General features: G+C 33.2%; 1 protein-coding gene across 1 annotated transcript in view; it reads right to left on the bottom strand.

Moving 5' to 3' along the window:
• LOC142348516 (uncharacterized) overlaps positions 1-13,009 on the bottom strand; it is a 65,068-nt gene that overhangs the window by 12,039 nt on the left and 40,020 nt on the right. Inside the window, exon 2 of the mRNA XM_075399889.1 lies at positions 2,268-2,382. Coding sequence (XP_075256004.1) covers positions 2,268-2,320 — 53 coding nt within the window. The 5' untranslated portion in view covers positions 2,321-2,382. The remainder of the gene's footprint in view (positions 1-2,267; positions 2,383-13,009) is intronic.

The raw sequence follows: 13,009 nt of genomic DNA, 5'->3' as shown, positions 1-13,009 counted from the left end.
TGAATATGACAATAAATTATGACAATTACTTTTCTTTGCAACTATCCATTGTAAAAATTCTTGTCTTGAAGGTATATATTACCACTAAGAGCCTCAAAAGCTCTTTGTTTAAAAACAACACAAAATGTTTGCAATCAAATGACGATTTTCCTCAATCTTACTGTCAAATTTTTAGTGTTAACAGCTATTAAAAGATCTAGGCAATAGCATGGAGACAATGACTATTCCTTCACCGTATCTTTCATCGATCACTGAGAACAGTTACGTAGAGAAAAAATATATGGCGAAGTAGTATCGCTTTGCCCACAATAGCCTCAAAAGTAAAAAAAAATGCTTACTTACAACGAAAACATTTAGGCAGCTGTATTGTGGGCCAAGTTTCTCTCCAGGGAGAAGGGGTCATTCCAGATGTGTAACTTCAATCCCAAATGTGCTTCTAAAATATGCCGGCCAACAAAATCTGGCAATTAGGAGACATTGAAATTTTTTACAGAGGATTTAATGCCGCTAACTCCAGTTGACAAAATTTTGATTCTTGTCAGAGATATTCTTCCCTTAAGCACATTCTTTTCAAAAGGATATACGAAGTTCTCAATTCATAGAGGTAATTTTAATAATTCATGATTGAGTGGTTCATTGATTATCATTTTTTGAGGAAAATACTTTTCTTGTTTTTTGAAGGGAAACTAAAAGAATCTATCTAAAGACTTACTTTTTTTGTTGTCAACAATATTGATTTTCTTTTAGATGCACAATTTATTTGAAGCTATCACGCAAATGAAACGTACTTTACATTACTGACTAAAATACATTTCATAAAAAGCAAAAATTCAATGTTGAGTGAAATTTTGTACAATACAAACCTGTAGCATAATCCAGCTGCTAAGTTTGCTAAATTCTTTATTTGATGGAAGAAAATTCTTTTCCATGTAATATTGTTCAAAACATTGTGCCTTTAAAAACAATCATGGTTGTTGATTACAGTAAAAATCAGTTATTAGGATAGATTCGTTTGTTTTCTATTCGAAAAAACAAAAACGTAGTTTCTTGATTAAGAATGAGCTTCACTAAACGATTCAATCATAAATTATTAAAATTGCCGGTAAGGATTGGGAATTTTGTACATCCTCTTAATGAGGCAGTATTTAGAGGCAGAATATCTGGAATAAGAAAGAAAGTTTTCAGAATTGAATTCGAAATCGCTACAACAACTGCTAAAAATTCTCTATGGAAAAACAAGTTGCTTGAGTTTTTTGACCGGCAGCACTTAGAAGCACAGGTGAAGTGAAAACGACCCAAATAAAATGTCGCCATCTTTCTCACTGGCGAGAAAAGGTGGCCCCCAATACAGTGGCCTGAATCATGTCATTGTGAATAAACCATTATTGAATTTGGAGACTTCATGAAGCAATCGTAGGCAACGGCGACAATACTTCATCACATATGTACACCTTACGTAACTGTTCTCTGTGATCAAAAACGATAAGTTAACTGTGAATAACAGTGTCAAAGGCGTAAATTTGGTCACCGGTACTCACAAATAGCTTAACCAGAGTTTAATATTTTGAAAATTCTGTTCTTCACAAAAAACTCTTTGATAAGCCTAAGACATTATTGCTCCAGTTTGTTAAAGAATTACTTAAGACCCATTTTGGAGAGTTGTTATTATAATATGGACAAACTAACTTAACTTTACGATTTTTTGGTCTAGTTGGTGGTCGTTAACGATCGTGGAAACTAGATGCCGTAATTGTCAACAACATTAGCGCTGATGACAATTTTGATGGGAGCGCGGATAATAACTACAAACTCGCGTCACTCTTGTCTGCGCTTGCTCAAAAACAGACATCGAGGACAAATATGACGGATGATTCTAAGATTGAAGCAAATCTGAACTTTTTTGTTTACTGTCACTGTTGTCCAATTACACCCACACACAAATACACTCACGCACTTATAACTCTAATCGTAAAACATCTTCGTGAATATCACTAAAATTTTCGAAAAAATTTACCCGATCAAATGCACCCTTTGCAATATTATGATATTTTGAATCTGCTGAAGTGATGAAATAATTTTCTAATTAAAAAGTTCGTTGTTTAAGATCTATGGGGAAGAAGCGATTAACTCATCGACCTGAAAGTCTGCACAAAATAGAGCTAAACTTTTTTAGATGTTCTTGGTCACTCATCAACTTTGAAATTTGAACAAAATTACCACAGAAAAAGAGTTTCAGAAGAACGCGTACATTTGTATTTTTGACTTGCCTGAACATGGCGCACATGTAGACATCATTGTTTGTGGTTCTTTGGGTTGGCATTAGAAACACTTGCGAATACCAGTTTTCAACTAGACCAGATGAGTCATCGGCTGCTAACGCGCCTAAAAAAGAAGTCCACTTTGTGGAATAATTAATGGATACAAACTGCAGAAAAGGCTTTGAAACATTACAATCAGTAAACAAAGCTGAATTTTATTTATCAAAAATTTAAGTTTGGCGTTTTTAAGTCGGCGTCATTACCAGGACAAGCCATTAGCAGATATTGATGTCATTTGTCCTCCATCAATCGTACTATATAAAAAGTCTTGTATATACTGGTCTTGCTCTTACAAGTTAAATTGGTCCGTGGAATCTAAGAATACTATATAACTTCAAAACAAACACCACTCAATTTTTACACGTCATCACTAATAATATTAATAATTTTTTTTACTCATTACGCATAATACAAAGGGCATTTACATAATTTATTTATTTTCAACTGTCACATGCGCTCCGAAAGGACACCATTGACCCCTATGGATCGTTTTCAGGCGCATTTGTGAGGAAGATAGACAAACAGAGTTTATTGGGTTAATACATGGAACTTCCTATGCGTCTAAAAAAGCAAGCAGTTGCATAGTTTTCTCAAACTTACTGTGATTGAGCGGTTACTTCGTTTAGGGTAACTAACTTTAAGATGTTTTTTCGTTTTTCTCATAACATCAATTTTAATCAGCGCTTTTTCTTCGATTGCTTTTTGCAGTTGTTTGACATTGCATTTATTTTTGTATCACTTTTATCAGCATTTTTAGCAGTTCGTAAATATGAAGCTCTTGTGTGCTGTAGATGTTGTTCTCTTCTCGTATTTTTGTAGTTCACTCAAATTTTTTCTTAAAAAATTATTCTCACTAATCTATTTACTTTGCTATCAATAAGCTGTAGAATACTTTTTGGCTGTAGAATTTACAGATCGATGGACTTGAAAAACTCTTGTTTTTTTAAGTAAACTGGGTACACACGCATCTTGTTGCTCTCAATAAAAAACACTACGCCTGAAGGAAAAAGCAAAAACCTATTAGCTTTTCTTAATGACACAGAATAGATCTTGCGAGAACTTTTTCAGCGTCTCTATGCTTTACGTCAATATATTTAATATCAAAAAACTCAAATCAATTGTGTTTTCAGTTCTAGTCGAACTGACATTTTGGTGTTGAATTTTTCAAGTAGATGTCAACGTAGCGCCAATTGCGAATTAAACAAAATTTCTATGAATAAATCAAGAGAATTTTGGTTAGTGTTTTGTGTGAATTTGTGCCTGGTTAATGTTTTGTCTGTAATGCTTTGTTTGGTTAAGTCTTTTCAATCCGAGTATTGCCTTGACAAACATTCTTGCAATGCGGTTTGCGTTAGAAACAAATTTCTTTTCATAAGAGACAAGTTTCTGATGAAATAAGTTTTACAGCCTGTTTATCTTATCTGATTAAACTTTACGTATTTTAAACTTCACGTAAAATAAAGGTTGTGTAATTTTTTTTAGAATTTTAATTCACATAAATTATATATTAATAGAGAAATTGGTATTTATTCTATCCTCCAGGAGCAATTGACACTTCAAGAAGTAAGGCTCTAAATCCTCATCATCAAAAATGTCTTCAGGAAAATTGAAAAATATGTGACTAACTTTAAATTCTATTTTCGTCAAATTGATGTTTCCCTAAATTCAGGAGTCTTTTACGAAATGTCTGCTCAGTATACAGTTTTGGCTGAGTGTTAACATTTATTTGAAAAAAGTTGGCTTGCTCAGCAACCACTTTGTCCGTGGTCACAGATCGTGGTCTTAGATCTAGATGATTTAATGCCACGGCTAGAATACGCAACATCGAGGCTCCTTATATTTGTAGTGTTAGCAACCAATTATGATTGAAACACGTTTAACGCATTGACTAAATTTTTAGGTTTACTTTGCTACATGAATTGTTATGGTCAATGTTAACGTGCACATAGTAATGAAAATCAGTGGCCTTGGAGCACCTCTGTAAATATTCTTTCGGATGCTTTTGTTTTCAAATAGGCGTTTGTGACCAACACAATGTAGCTTTTGACTTTCAGTTGGGGAGTCAAGAGACGATCGAAATTGTTTTTGTAGCAAGACAGATTCTGCATATTGATTCAAACTTGAGCTTGAATTACTGTTCCAACTCTATCCGATTCTCATTTATCTGTGACTAATTTCTGATAGCAAGGTACCCGGGTCGAGGCCGAATGGTTATCTTGTATGAACTTGCAAGTTTCTGGCAGAAACTTACAAGGCGATGCATCGCCTTGCAAGTTTTTCTTCCAAAAACTAGCAAGTTCTTACAAATTAACCATTAGACTTGCAAGTTCTTACAAGTTAACCATTCGACTTACAAGGCTCTTACAAGTTAACCATTCGACTTACTAGTTACTTACAAGTTAACCATTCGCACACACACCACACACACACACACACACACACACACACACACCACGCACGCACACACACGCGGGCACACACACATACACGCTCTCTTTCCCACACACACACACACACATACACACATACACAAGCACGCACACACACATACGCACGAAATCGTAAATAAAATGTTGCAAGACATGAATGTAAATGGATGTTTGGAAAAATCGAATCTGGAAAAGTGTGAACTAAATTATAAAAAGGGTATAAAAATGCAGGGCCACTAAATTATTTTGAGAAAATACTGACATATAAATTTGAAAATTCAATCAAAGTCAATATTTTGGGAACATTTTTGAGAACGCGAAGAAGCTAACTGAGATCTACAGTTTTTTTAATGGAATTGCAAAAGGAACTCTCTTGAATTGATAAAATTCAAAAAGTAACCATTTTGTCTACTTAGGTCGATTTTTTTTATGTTCTCCAAACTGAGCAACTAACTTCTACGCGCTTTCTACGGTAAATGACTGAATGTTATATTGAATTAACCAATAAGAGTTGTGCTCGACCGGAACGAACTTGCAAGAAAATTACAAGTTAGCCATTCGCCTTGCAAGTTCTTACAAGTTAACCATTCTACTTACAAGTTCTTACAAGTTAACCATTCGACTTGCAAGTTCTTACAAGTTAACCCTCTTTTGCAAGAAACTTGCAAAATCTTACAAGTTAACCATCTTTTACAAGAAACTTGCAAGTTCTTACAAGTTAACCATTCTACTTACAAGTTCTTACAAGTTAACCATTCGACTTGCAAGTTCTTACAAGTTAACCCTCTTTTGCAAGAAACTTGCAAAATCTTACAAGTTAACCATCTTTTACAAGAAACTTGCAAAATCTTTTAAGTTAACCATCTTTTACAAGAAACTTGCAAGTTCTTACAAGTTAACCATTCTACTTACAAGTTCTTACAAGTTAACCATTCGACTTGCAAGTTCTTACAAGTTAACCCTCTTTTGCAAGAAACTTGCAAAATCTTACAAGTTAACCATCTTTTACAAGAAACTTGCAAGTTCTTACAAGTTAACCATTCGATCTCGACCCGGGTATTTAAAAACAATCAGCTGCCAGTTTGTCTTCGACATAAGTTTCAGTTAAACATAAAACAAAACTTTAGAAACTTAATTCTGAGATTAAAAGTGCAAAATCATCCAAAATTTTACCGATTATATACAATGTTTTGAAAGATAAAATTTATTTCCCAAGTGTTTATATTTCAGTCATCCGGTCAAAAAATGTGGTTTTAGTTTTTATGTCTTCAAAGCATTCAACTAAATGAGCATTAACAGAAATTTGACCATTTCTAAATAAATAGATCGCAACAAGAGAATGATAACTGAAGAGATTTAAAAGATTTTGTTGTATTTGAATGGGTGTGATACAAATGGCTGTGCGAAGGCTGCGAATAATGCATATTGGAGGGGAAATTTAGGTGAAAAATTGTGTACGGTTAGAAAAAGATTCATCCTCTGCATTTATCGCGTGAACGGAAACATTTATTTAGAAAAAAATGGTGTGATTTATAGATAAAGTGAACAATGTATTCAATTAAAAAGTAGATTGCAAAAACTATCAGGTGGAGAACAATCGCTTTTACTTTCAAAGTTTGCATAATAAAAAGTATGACATATTTAATGTGCCAATTATTCATTACTGATACCCATTCACGAAAGTTGCAAGATGATTATTCCTCGTACACTTTTTTTGGTCCCATTGTGAGATTTAGTCTAAAATATACAATTAAGAAATAGGGCCTCTTTTAAGTTTTAGGAGCTGGTGAATCGAGCAACGCGGCTCACTTTAACTTTTGATAGGACAACAAACTACAAGGCAAGAAAAAGAAGCGTCTATTAGTTCGCTGCATTTACAATGACTATCTTTCCAGAACTGTTACATATTTTCCAAAAAAAACATTGCCTTTTTTGTAATGAAAAGCAGAAGTTTTCAAAGAAAAACGACAAAAACTGATTTTTCCGTTTGTTGTCTGTGTAATGCACAGCATCGATTCGAGTCGGGAAAATGAGCTGATAAGCAAAAAATTTTGTGCAAACGCCGATCAAATTAAATGGGTTTATCCACTTTCCAGAATATATTAACGCCTATACGCAAGATTGTTCTTATCAACTGGATTATTTTCAAGACGACAGCCTCCAAAACAAAATTTTTATAAATGAAAAACGGTAATGACCGACAGCAATTATGTATTCAAAACCACTCAAGGAATATTTTTCACATAACAGATATTTATCAAAATAGAATGCAGCCAAGAGCAATTTGTGCATCAAAATTTTGAAATACAAGGTCTTAAATTATTTTCTGTTATACCATGAAGGAGAAAAATTTAAACTGTGCGCTTCAATTAAATATTGGACAGCCCTACATTTTTTTAAAACTACTTATTGGTATTTATTATTTCCCGGCAGTGCCACAGGATAACAAACCAAGGAAGTTTTGTCATTTGTAAGCAATTTTGTTTGTTCACGTGCTACCACGTTTTTCTGTTTTCAAGCTTTTGGTGATTAGTCAATGTGTGACGCGTATTAATTTGAGAATAAAAATTATCCATATATTAAATTAAACAGTCAAATTAAAGATAGATCAACAAATATTTGGGGGAAAATGCTGGTAAAATTGGTAAAAGGTCGAAAAAAAAAACGCATGAAAAATTAAATTTTGGTTTTTTAAGGCAGAATTTGCAGAAAACTTAAAAATTGATCGATGTCTCTGAGATGCTCTCACAAAACTCAAAATTAGTTTTAAAAATGGTTATCAATTTTAGTGCTGTTTTTTTATACTGTCAATACAAAAAAAACTGTTCAGTAATCGGAAACTGTTTCTGTCCTAATGAAACAACGAAAGCTGTCACAATAGATCGAGAAATTTGCAGAATGTGGAAATAACCATATTGTATTGAAAATGCGGGTATACCTGAAGCTGTCCATAAAAGTAGAATTATCTTCTGACTAATTAGAAAAATAAATACCATTCTGCAATGGGTTTAAAGAAGAATATTCTATTTTTAGACGCCAAGTTCCAAGTTAATTAATCTAAAAGAACTGATTAACAATAATTAAGGCTTTCGATTATTTGCGAGCAGTTTTCTGTAGGCGAATCAGTTAATGTTTGGAGGTGTCTTTGATGAGAATAATCTTTGATATTTACAATTGTTGACAAAGCAATAGACCCTTGACCTATCTGAAAAGATTGCTTTTCAAGATTGAAGGTCAATAAGTCATCATTTCAATTGATATTCTATAGTCTTGACAATTTGAGTTGTTTAACAAATCGATAATTCGATGAATTAGTGAGGAATAGTGACAATTAATTAAATGTTGAATATAATTATCACCTAAGGATAGTAATTCGTTGAAACGCAAAATTCTCCTTTCTTTTCACTAAATTACAGCCGCTGTTCTTAAAGATTTTAAGTTCTGCGGCTTCATAGATTTTTATCCAACATCTTTCTGTTCTTGAGTAAACTTTGTGAGCAAATTTCAAACAGTTCAAATTTGAATCAAATTTACAGTCAGTTTGCAATGAACTTTTTGAAGAAATTGGCATTTCTGAACTGCTAGTAACACATTATCCTGAACTGATAAACTTTGAAAAACTTCATTCATAAAATTGTCACAATATTTGCTGTACGAGCTCTCAAAAGTCAATTTTAGTATATATTTCTCCCATTTATTCAGCTACATTGATTTTGACTGACGGTTTGCTTAATATGTCCAATTGCTTAAGTCCATAAAGTCACTTTTCACGTTAAGAATGGCAAAAAATTTAATTTCTCTTATTATTGTCATGTACAGTTTTACAGGTTAGACATTTTTGCCTTCAAGATTGTGAATCTCATTGTACATATGAAACCACATTACACAAAAAATTTTCTTAATAAAAGTTGAAGGAGTTCATTCATAATGTTTTTTCCAATTCAGGAAAGAAAAGATTAAAGAAATTTACAGTTAAATTTAATTCTGTCAGTACTTTAATTTTCAACCCATCATTTTGACTGATGGGTCAAAATGAACACTTATAGTGAAAAGACCTACATCAGCTAGCAATACGCAATTAATCTCAAAATTCACAAATAATTGCTGAAACGATTGAAGGAATTTATAAGAGAAGCAGATTTTACAAATATTTAAGCTTGTAAATGCATACCGCCAAAATGAGCATGATTTAAAGATTTCCTATTCATTGAGATTTTATGGATGAGAGATATATGAAGATCTGTACAGGAGAATTGTAGATCTGAACATTGTAGATGGGAAAGATTAGTACATCAATTATTTGTAACAAAAAATACCTTATGCAAGCAGTTGCTTTGCTGCTGGAATTGTTTTCAAAAGAGATCTAGGAAGACTCACCTGTTCTTATGATGCTCAAAATGAGTATAAAATTTGAGCCAGTCAAAAGATTTCAGCATTACAAGACAAAACGCTCGTAGCATCAAACAATTTCCAAATTTTCACTCTAACATTTCCTTCGTGTTTACGTTTGTTGTCTTAGGTGTGTTTAATTTTTTTCTAGCCTGGTATCTCTCCTGTAAAATGGGCTAGTAGGCGCTTTGCAAATTTGGTGGCAATAGTTGACTTGTTTACTTCGATGCCGATTTTTGCTTTATCTGATATGCGCTTTGTAGATTTTTTCGGTCGTGATTCTTAAAAGTTAAACGTGTGGTCATCAACTTTTTAATCAACGAGGCTCCAGGTACGAGAACTTCGAAAAAATTCTTAAGAGTCCTATTCGCCCCGCTGCTTTTTCACATTTTCTAGTCAACTTGACTCGAAGAGAACTGGATCTCTGTTTTTGCGAGAATTAGCATCCTGGCTCGCTTTATTTTTTTCCTCCTACACTGTATCACAGCTGGATCTGTGATTCCACCTTCTTAACCGGTTAACTCATTCCTCTATTCAGTTTTGAGATCTAAACTTTTATCTGAAATTTTTCTATGATAAATCACTCGGTTATGATAAATCACTCCATAAATCACTCAGATCTAAAGTTTTATCTGAAATTTTTCTTATGATAAATCACTCGGTTTCTTACGATAAATCACTAACTTTGTTTAACGTGTATTAGATTTGCGTCCAAAACTTGCATCAAATGGTGATTTTTTTTTGAAAAAATGTGAACTGATATATAATTGAGAAATTAGATTTTCATATCCATTATTAATTGGGCTGCTTTTTTGTTAGTTTTTCGAGTAAAACTATTTCTGTAAGATCTTGTGTTCGCGATTAATTGAATTCAAAAAAATAGGCTGACCCATTTTTGAAATGCTGACCCATTTGACTGCGTGTGGGATATTACCTGAGTGCTCGCGTGGAATATTAACTAAGAAAGGAAGGGAAGAAAAAATTTTTAAAAAATGTACAATTAAAATTGAATTGTGACAGTACTTTAACTTTCAACTGGCCATTTTCACTGATGGGTCAATTATAGAACACTTAAATTAAAAAGACATCGTCAGTTAGAAATACGCAATTGACCTCAAATTTTACAAAAAAATTGCTGAAACTAGTGAAGGAAAGTAAAACAGAAGCACATTGTACAAATAGTTAAGGTTGTCAATGCATATCACCAAAAGGAGCATACTTTGAAGATTTCCCCTCTATTGAGATTTATTGAATGGAAAGATTTGTACATTATTTATTTGCACAAAAACACTACCTTATTTAAGCAGTTGATTTCCTGCTGGAATTGTTTTAAGAATAGATCTAAAAAGACTCACCTGTTCTTGTGATGCTCAAAATTATTATAAAATTTGGTTCAATCAAAGATTTCAGCATTACAAGACAAAACGCTCGTAGCATCAAACAATTTCCAAATTTTCACTCTAACATTTCCTTCGTGTTTACGTTTGTTGTCTTAGGTGTGTTTGATTTTTTTTCTAGCCTGTTATCTCTCCTGTAAAATGGGCTGGTAGGCGCTTTGCAAATTTGGTTGCAATAGTTGACTTATTTACTTTAATGCCACTTCCTGCTTTATCTGGTTTGCGCTTTGTAGATTCTTTCCGTCATGGATCCTAAAAGGTAAACGTGTGATTATCGTTGTTTTTAATCAACAAGGCTCCAGGTACGAGAACGTCGGAGAAATTGATAAGAGCTCTATTCGCCCAACTGCTTTCCAGGTTTTCTAGTCAACTTGAGTCAAAGAGAACTATGGATCTTTGTTTTTTTTACGAGAATTAGCATCCTGGATCGCTTTATTTTCATTTTCCTCTTACTCTGTTTCACAGCTGGATCTGTGCTTGCACTTTTTTACCCAATTAACTGATTCTACTGTTCAGTTACCAGATCTAAATTTTTATCTGAACTACTAACTTTGCATAATAGTGTATTGCTTGCGTCCAAAACTCGCATCAAATGATGAACGACTTTTGTTTTAATTTCTAAAAATTGTGAATTGATATATAATTGAGTAATTAGATTTTCATATTCAATATTATTTGTGCTACTTTTTGGTGAGTTTTTCAAATAAACCTATTTCTGTGAGATCTGGTGTTCGCGCTTCGTTGAATTCAAAAAATTAAGCTGACATACTTTACTGAATTGCTGCTCATTATGACTCCGATGGGGGGTAATACCCACAACACATTCTACGGTTCAGCAACTTATTAGATGAAAGCTATGTATTGCATTGACATAATAGGCATTCTTAATGAGTCGAGAATATTAATTTTTTGAATGTCTTGCAAATAGGTGTGTGTATATGGCGGCATATGACTGTACCGTTAGCCGTTTTTTTTGTTAAATTGCAGCGTTTTATTTCTGTAAGAATTGCATACTTGATGATCAGACTCGCTATTGGTATGTTTATGGACTTCTTTGATAGTTTTATCACAAATTGAGTGACGATTAACTTAATATTTTGATGGCAACTTCTTTCGGATTCTGTGTTCTGCCAAAGGGAAGTTTCTTTTGGTTGAACGTGGTCAAATGTTTGACTGAATGGAAGGTTGATTATTTCAATACGAAGCCGTTTTTACTATTTTCTCACTTAATTGACGCTAGTAATTGCGGCCGACAATCAGCTGATGAACTGGAACCTAATTTATCTTTAACTCCCCTGTACAGATTTTGAGCACAAAATCCGTTTATTTAGCCGCTGTTAAAAAATCATTCCGAGCATTTCGTTTTGCGTCTTTTTTGCAAAAATGAATTGTTCATCAAATAATGAAAAACTTCGCAGTATTTATGTGCGATTTGAAAAAAAAAGTCTTGTCAGCCCACTTTGAACCCGGTTAATCAACAGTGAAATCAAACAGCAACAATCTATCTATTCAAGGATTTAGACGTCAATTGTAGGATTAATTTGATCTGTGTCCTTTCATGATAGAAAGAAGTACTCTGTGATTAGTGAAAAGGGCGTTTTCTATTGTCTTTAGCTTGAAGCTTACTGGGTACTTTTTGTCTCTTTTGATCACGAAACTGATATTTTTATGATTTTTTTGTATCTAAGTAGCTTGTTGTTCCGACCCCCACTTCAGTGGGCAGAGAGGAAAACTATATACTCAACTGGTTTTTTTTTTGTTCTGTCAATTTTGGCCGACCGATATATTCATCGTAGAGAACTGTGAGTGGTATCATTAAAAAGCCCGTCCAGGCGTAGAATACGGAATTAAAAAGATGTTTTCGATTTTCGTGTTTTACAGGGAGTTATCGAGGTTTAAAGTTTTGTGAACATTCGACTGTTTTTGTTCACATTTTCAGTAATTTTTGCTGAAATTTGGAACAATTTCGCTAATATAATTCGAAATAAATTAAAATTTTTAACAGCAGAGTGTTGTTGTTATCGTTAGAGGTAGAAGAGCAATGTGAATTGTTTGATAGAAGTTTTTTTTGGCTAAAATTTTTGATAAAATTTTCAAATTCAAACTTTTTTCATCAAAAATGGCACAAAATACGCTTTTTTGGTCCACTTTTGTTAAAGTTGGCCAGACTTAGTGACCGAGAAACCTTAACACAGACTCTCTAATCTCAAAAAGAGCGCTTGTTGCAATAAGGCGCCGTATGAAAGACTTCTGGAATTAAAAATTTGCAGTTTTTTGAAGATTTAATTCGATAAATATACAAAATGCATCTTTTTTTTCAATTTTGAAGAACTCCACTCAACAATTAGTCCAATTCAGAGATAATTTTAACACTTGGTCGGTTTGCTGGGCGAGCGACAAAAACAGGGAGAGGTTTGATAATATCATGGACTCTTAGAATCAGAGACTTTTTGATGCTGCCTTTTTCAAAATATTT

The sequence above is a fragment of the Convolutriloba macropyga genome, chromosome 10 (assembly GCF_964194025.1).
Source record: "Convolutriloba macropyga chromosome 10, txConMacr16.3, whole genome shotgun sequence".
Classification (NCBI taxonomy): Eukaryota; Metazoa; Xenacoelomorpha; order Acoela; family Convolutidae; genus Convolutriloba; species Convolutriloba macropyga.
This window is presented reverse-complemented; position numbering and strand designations above follow the sequence as displayed.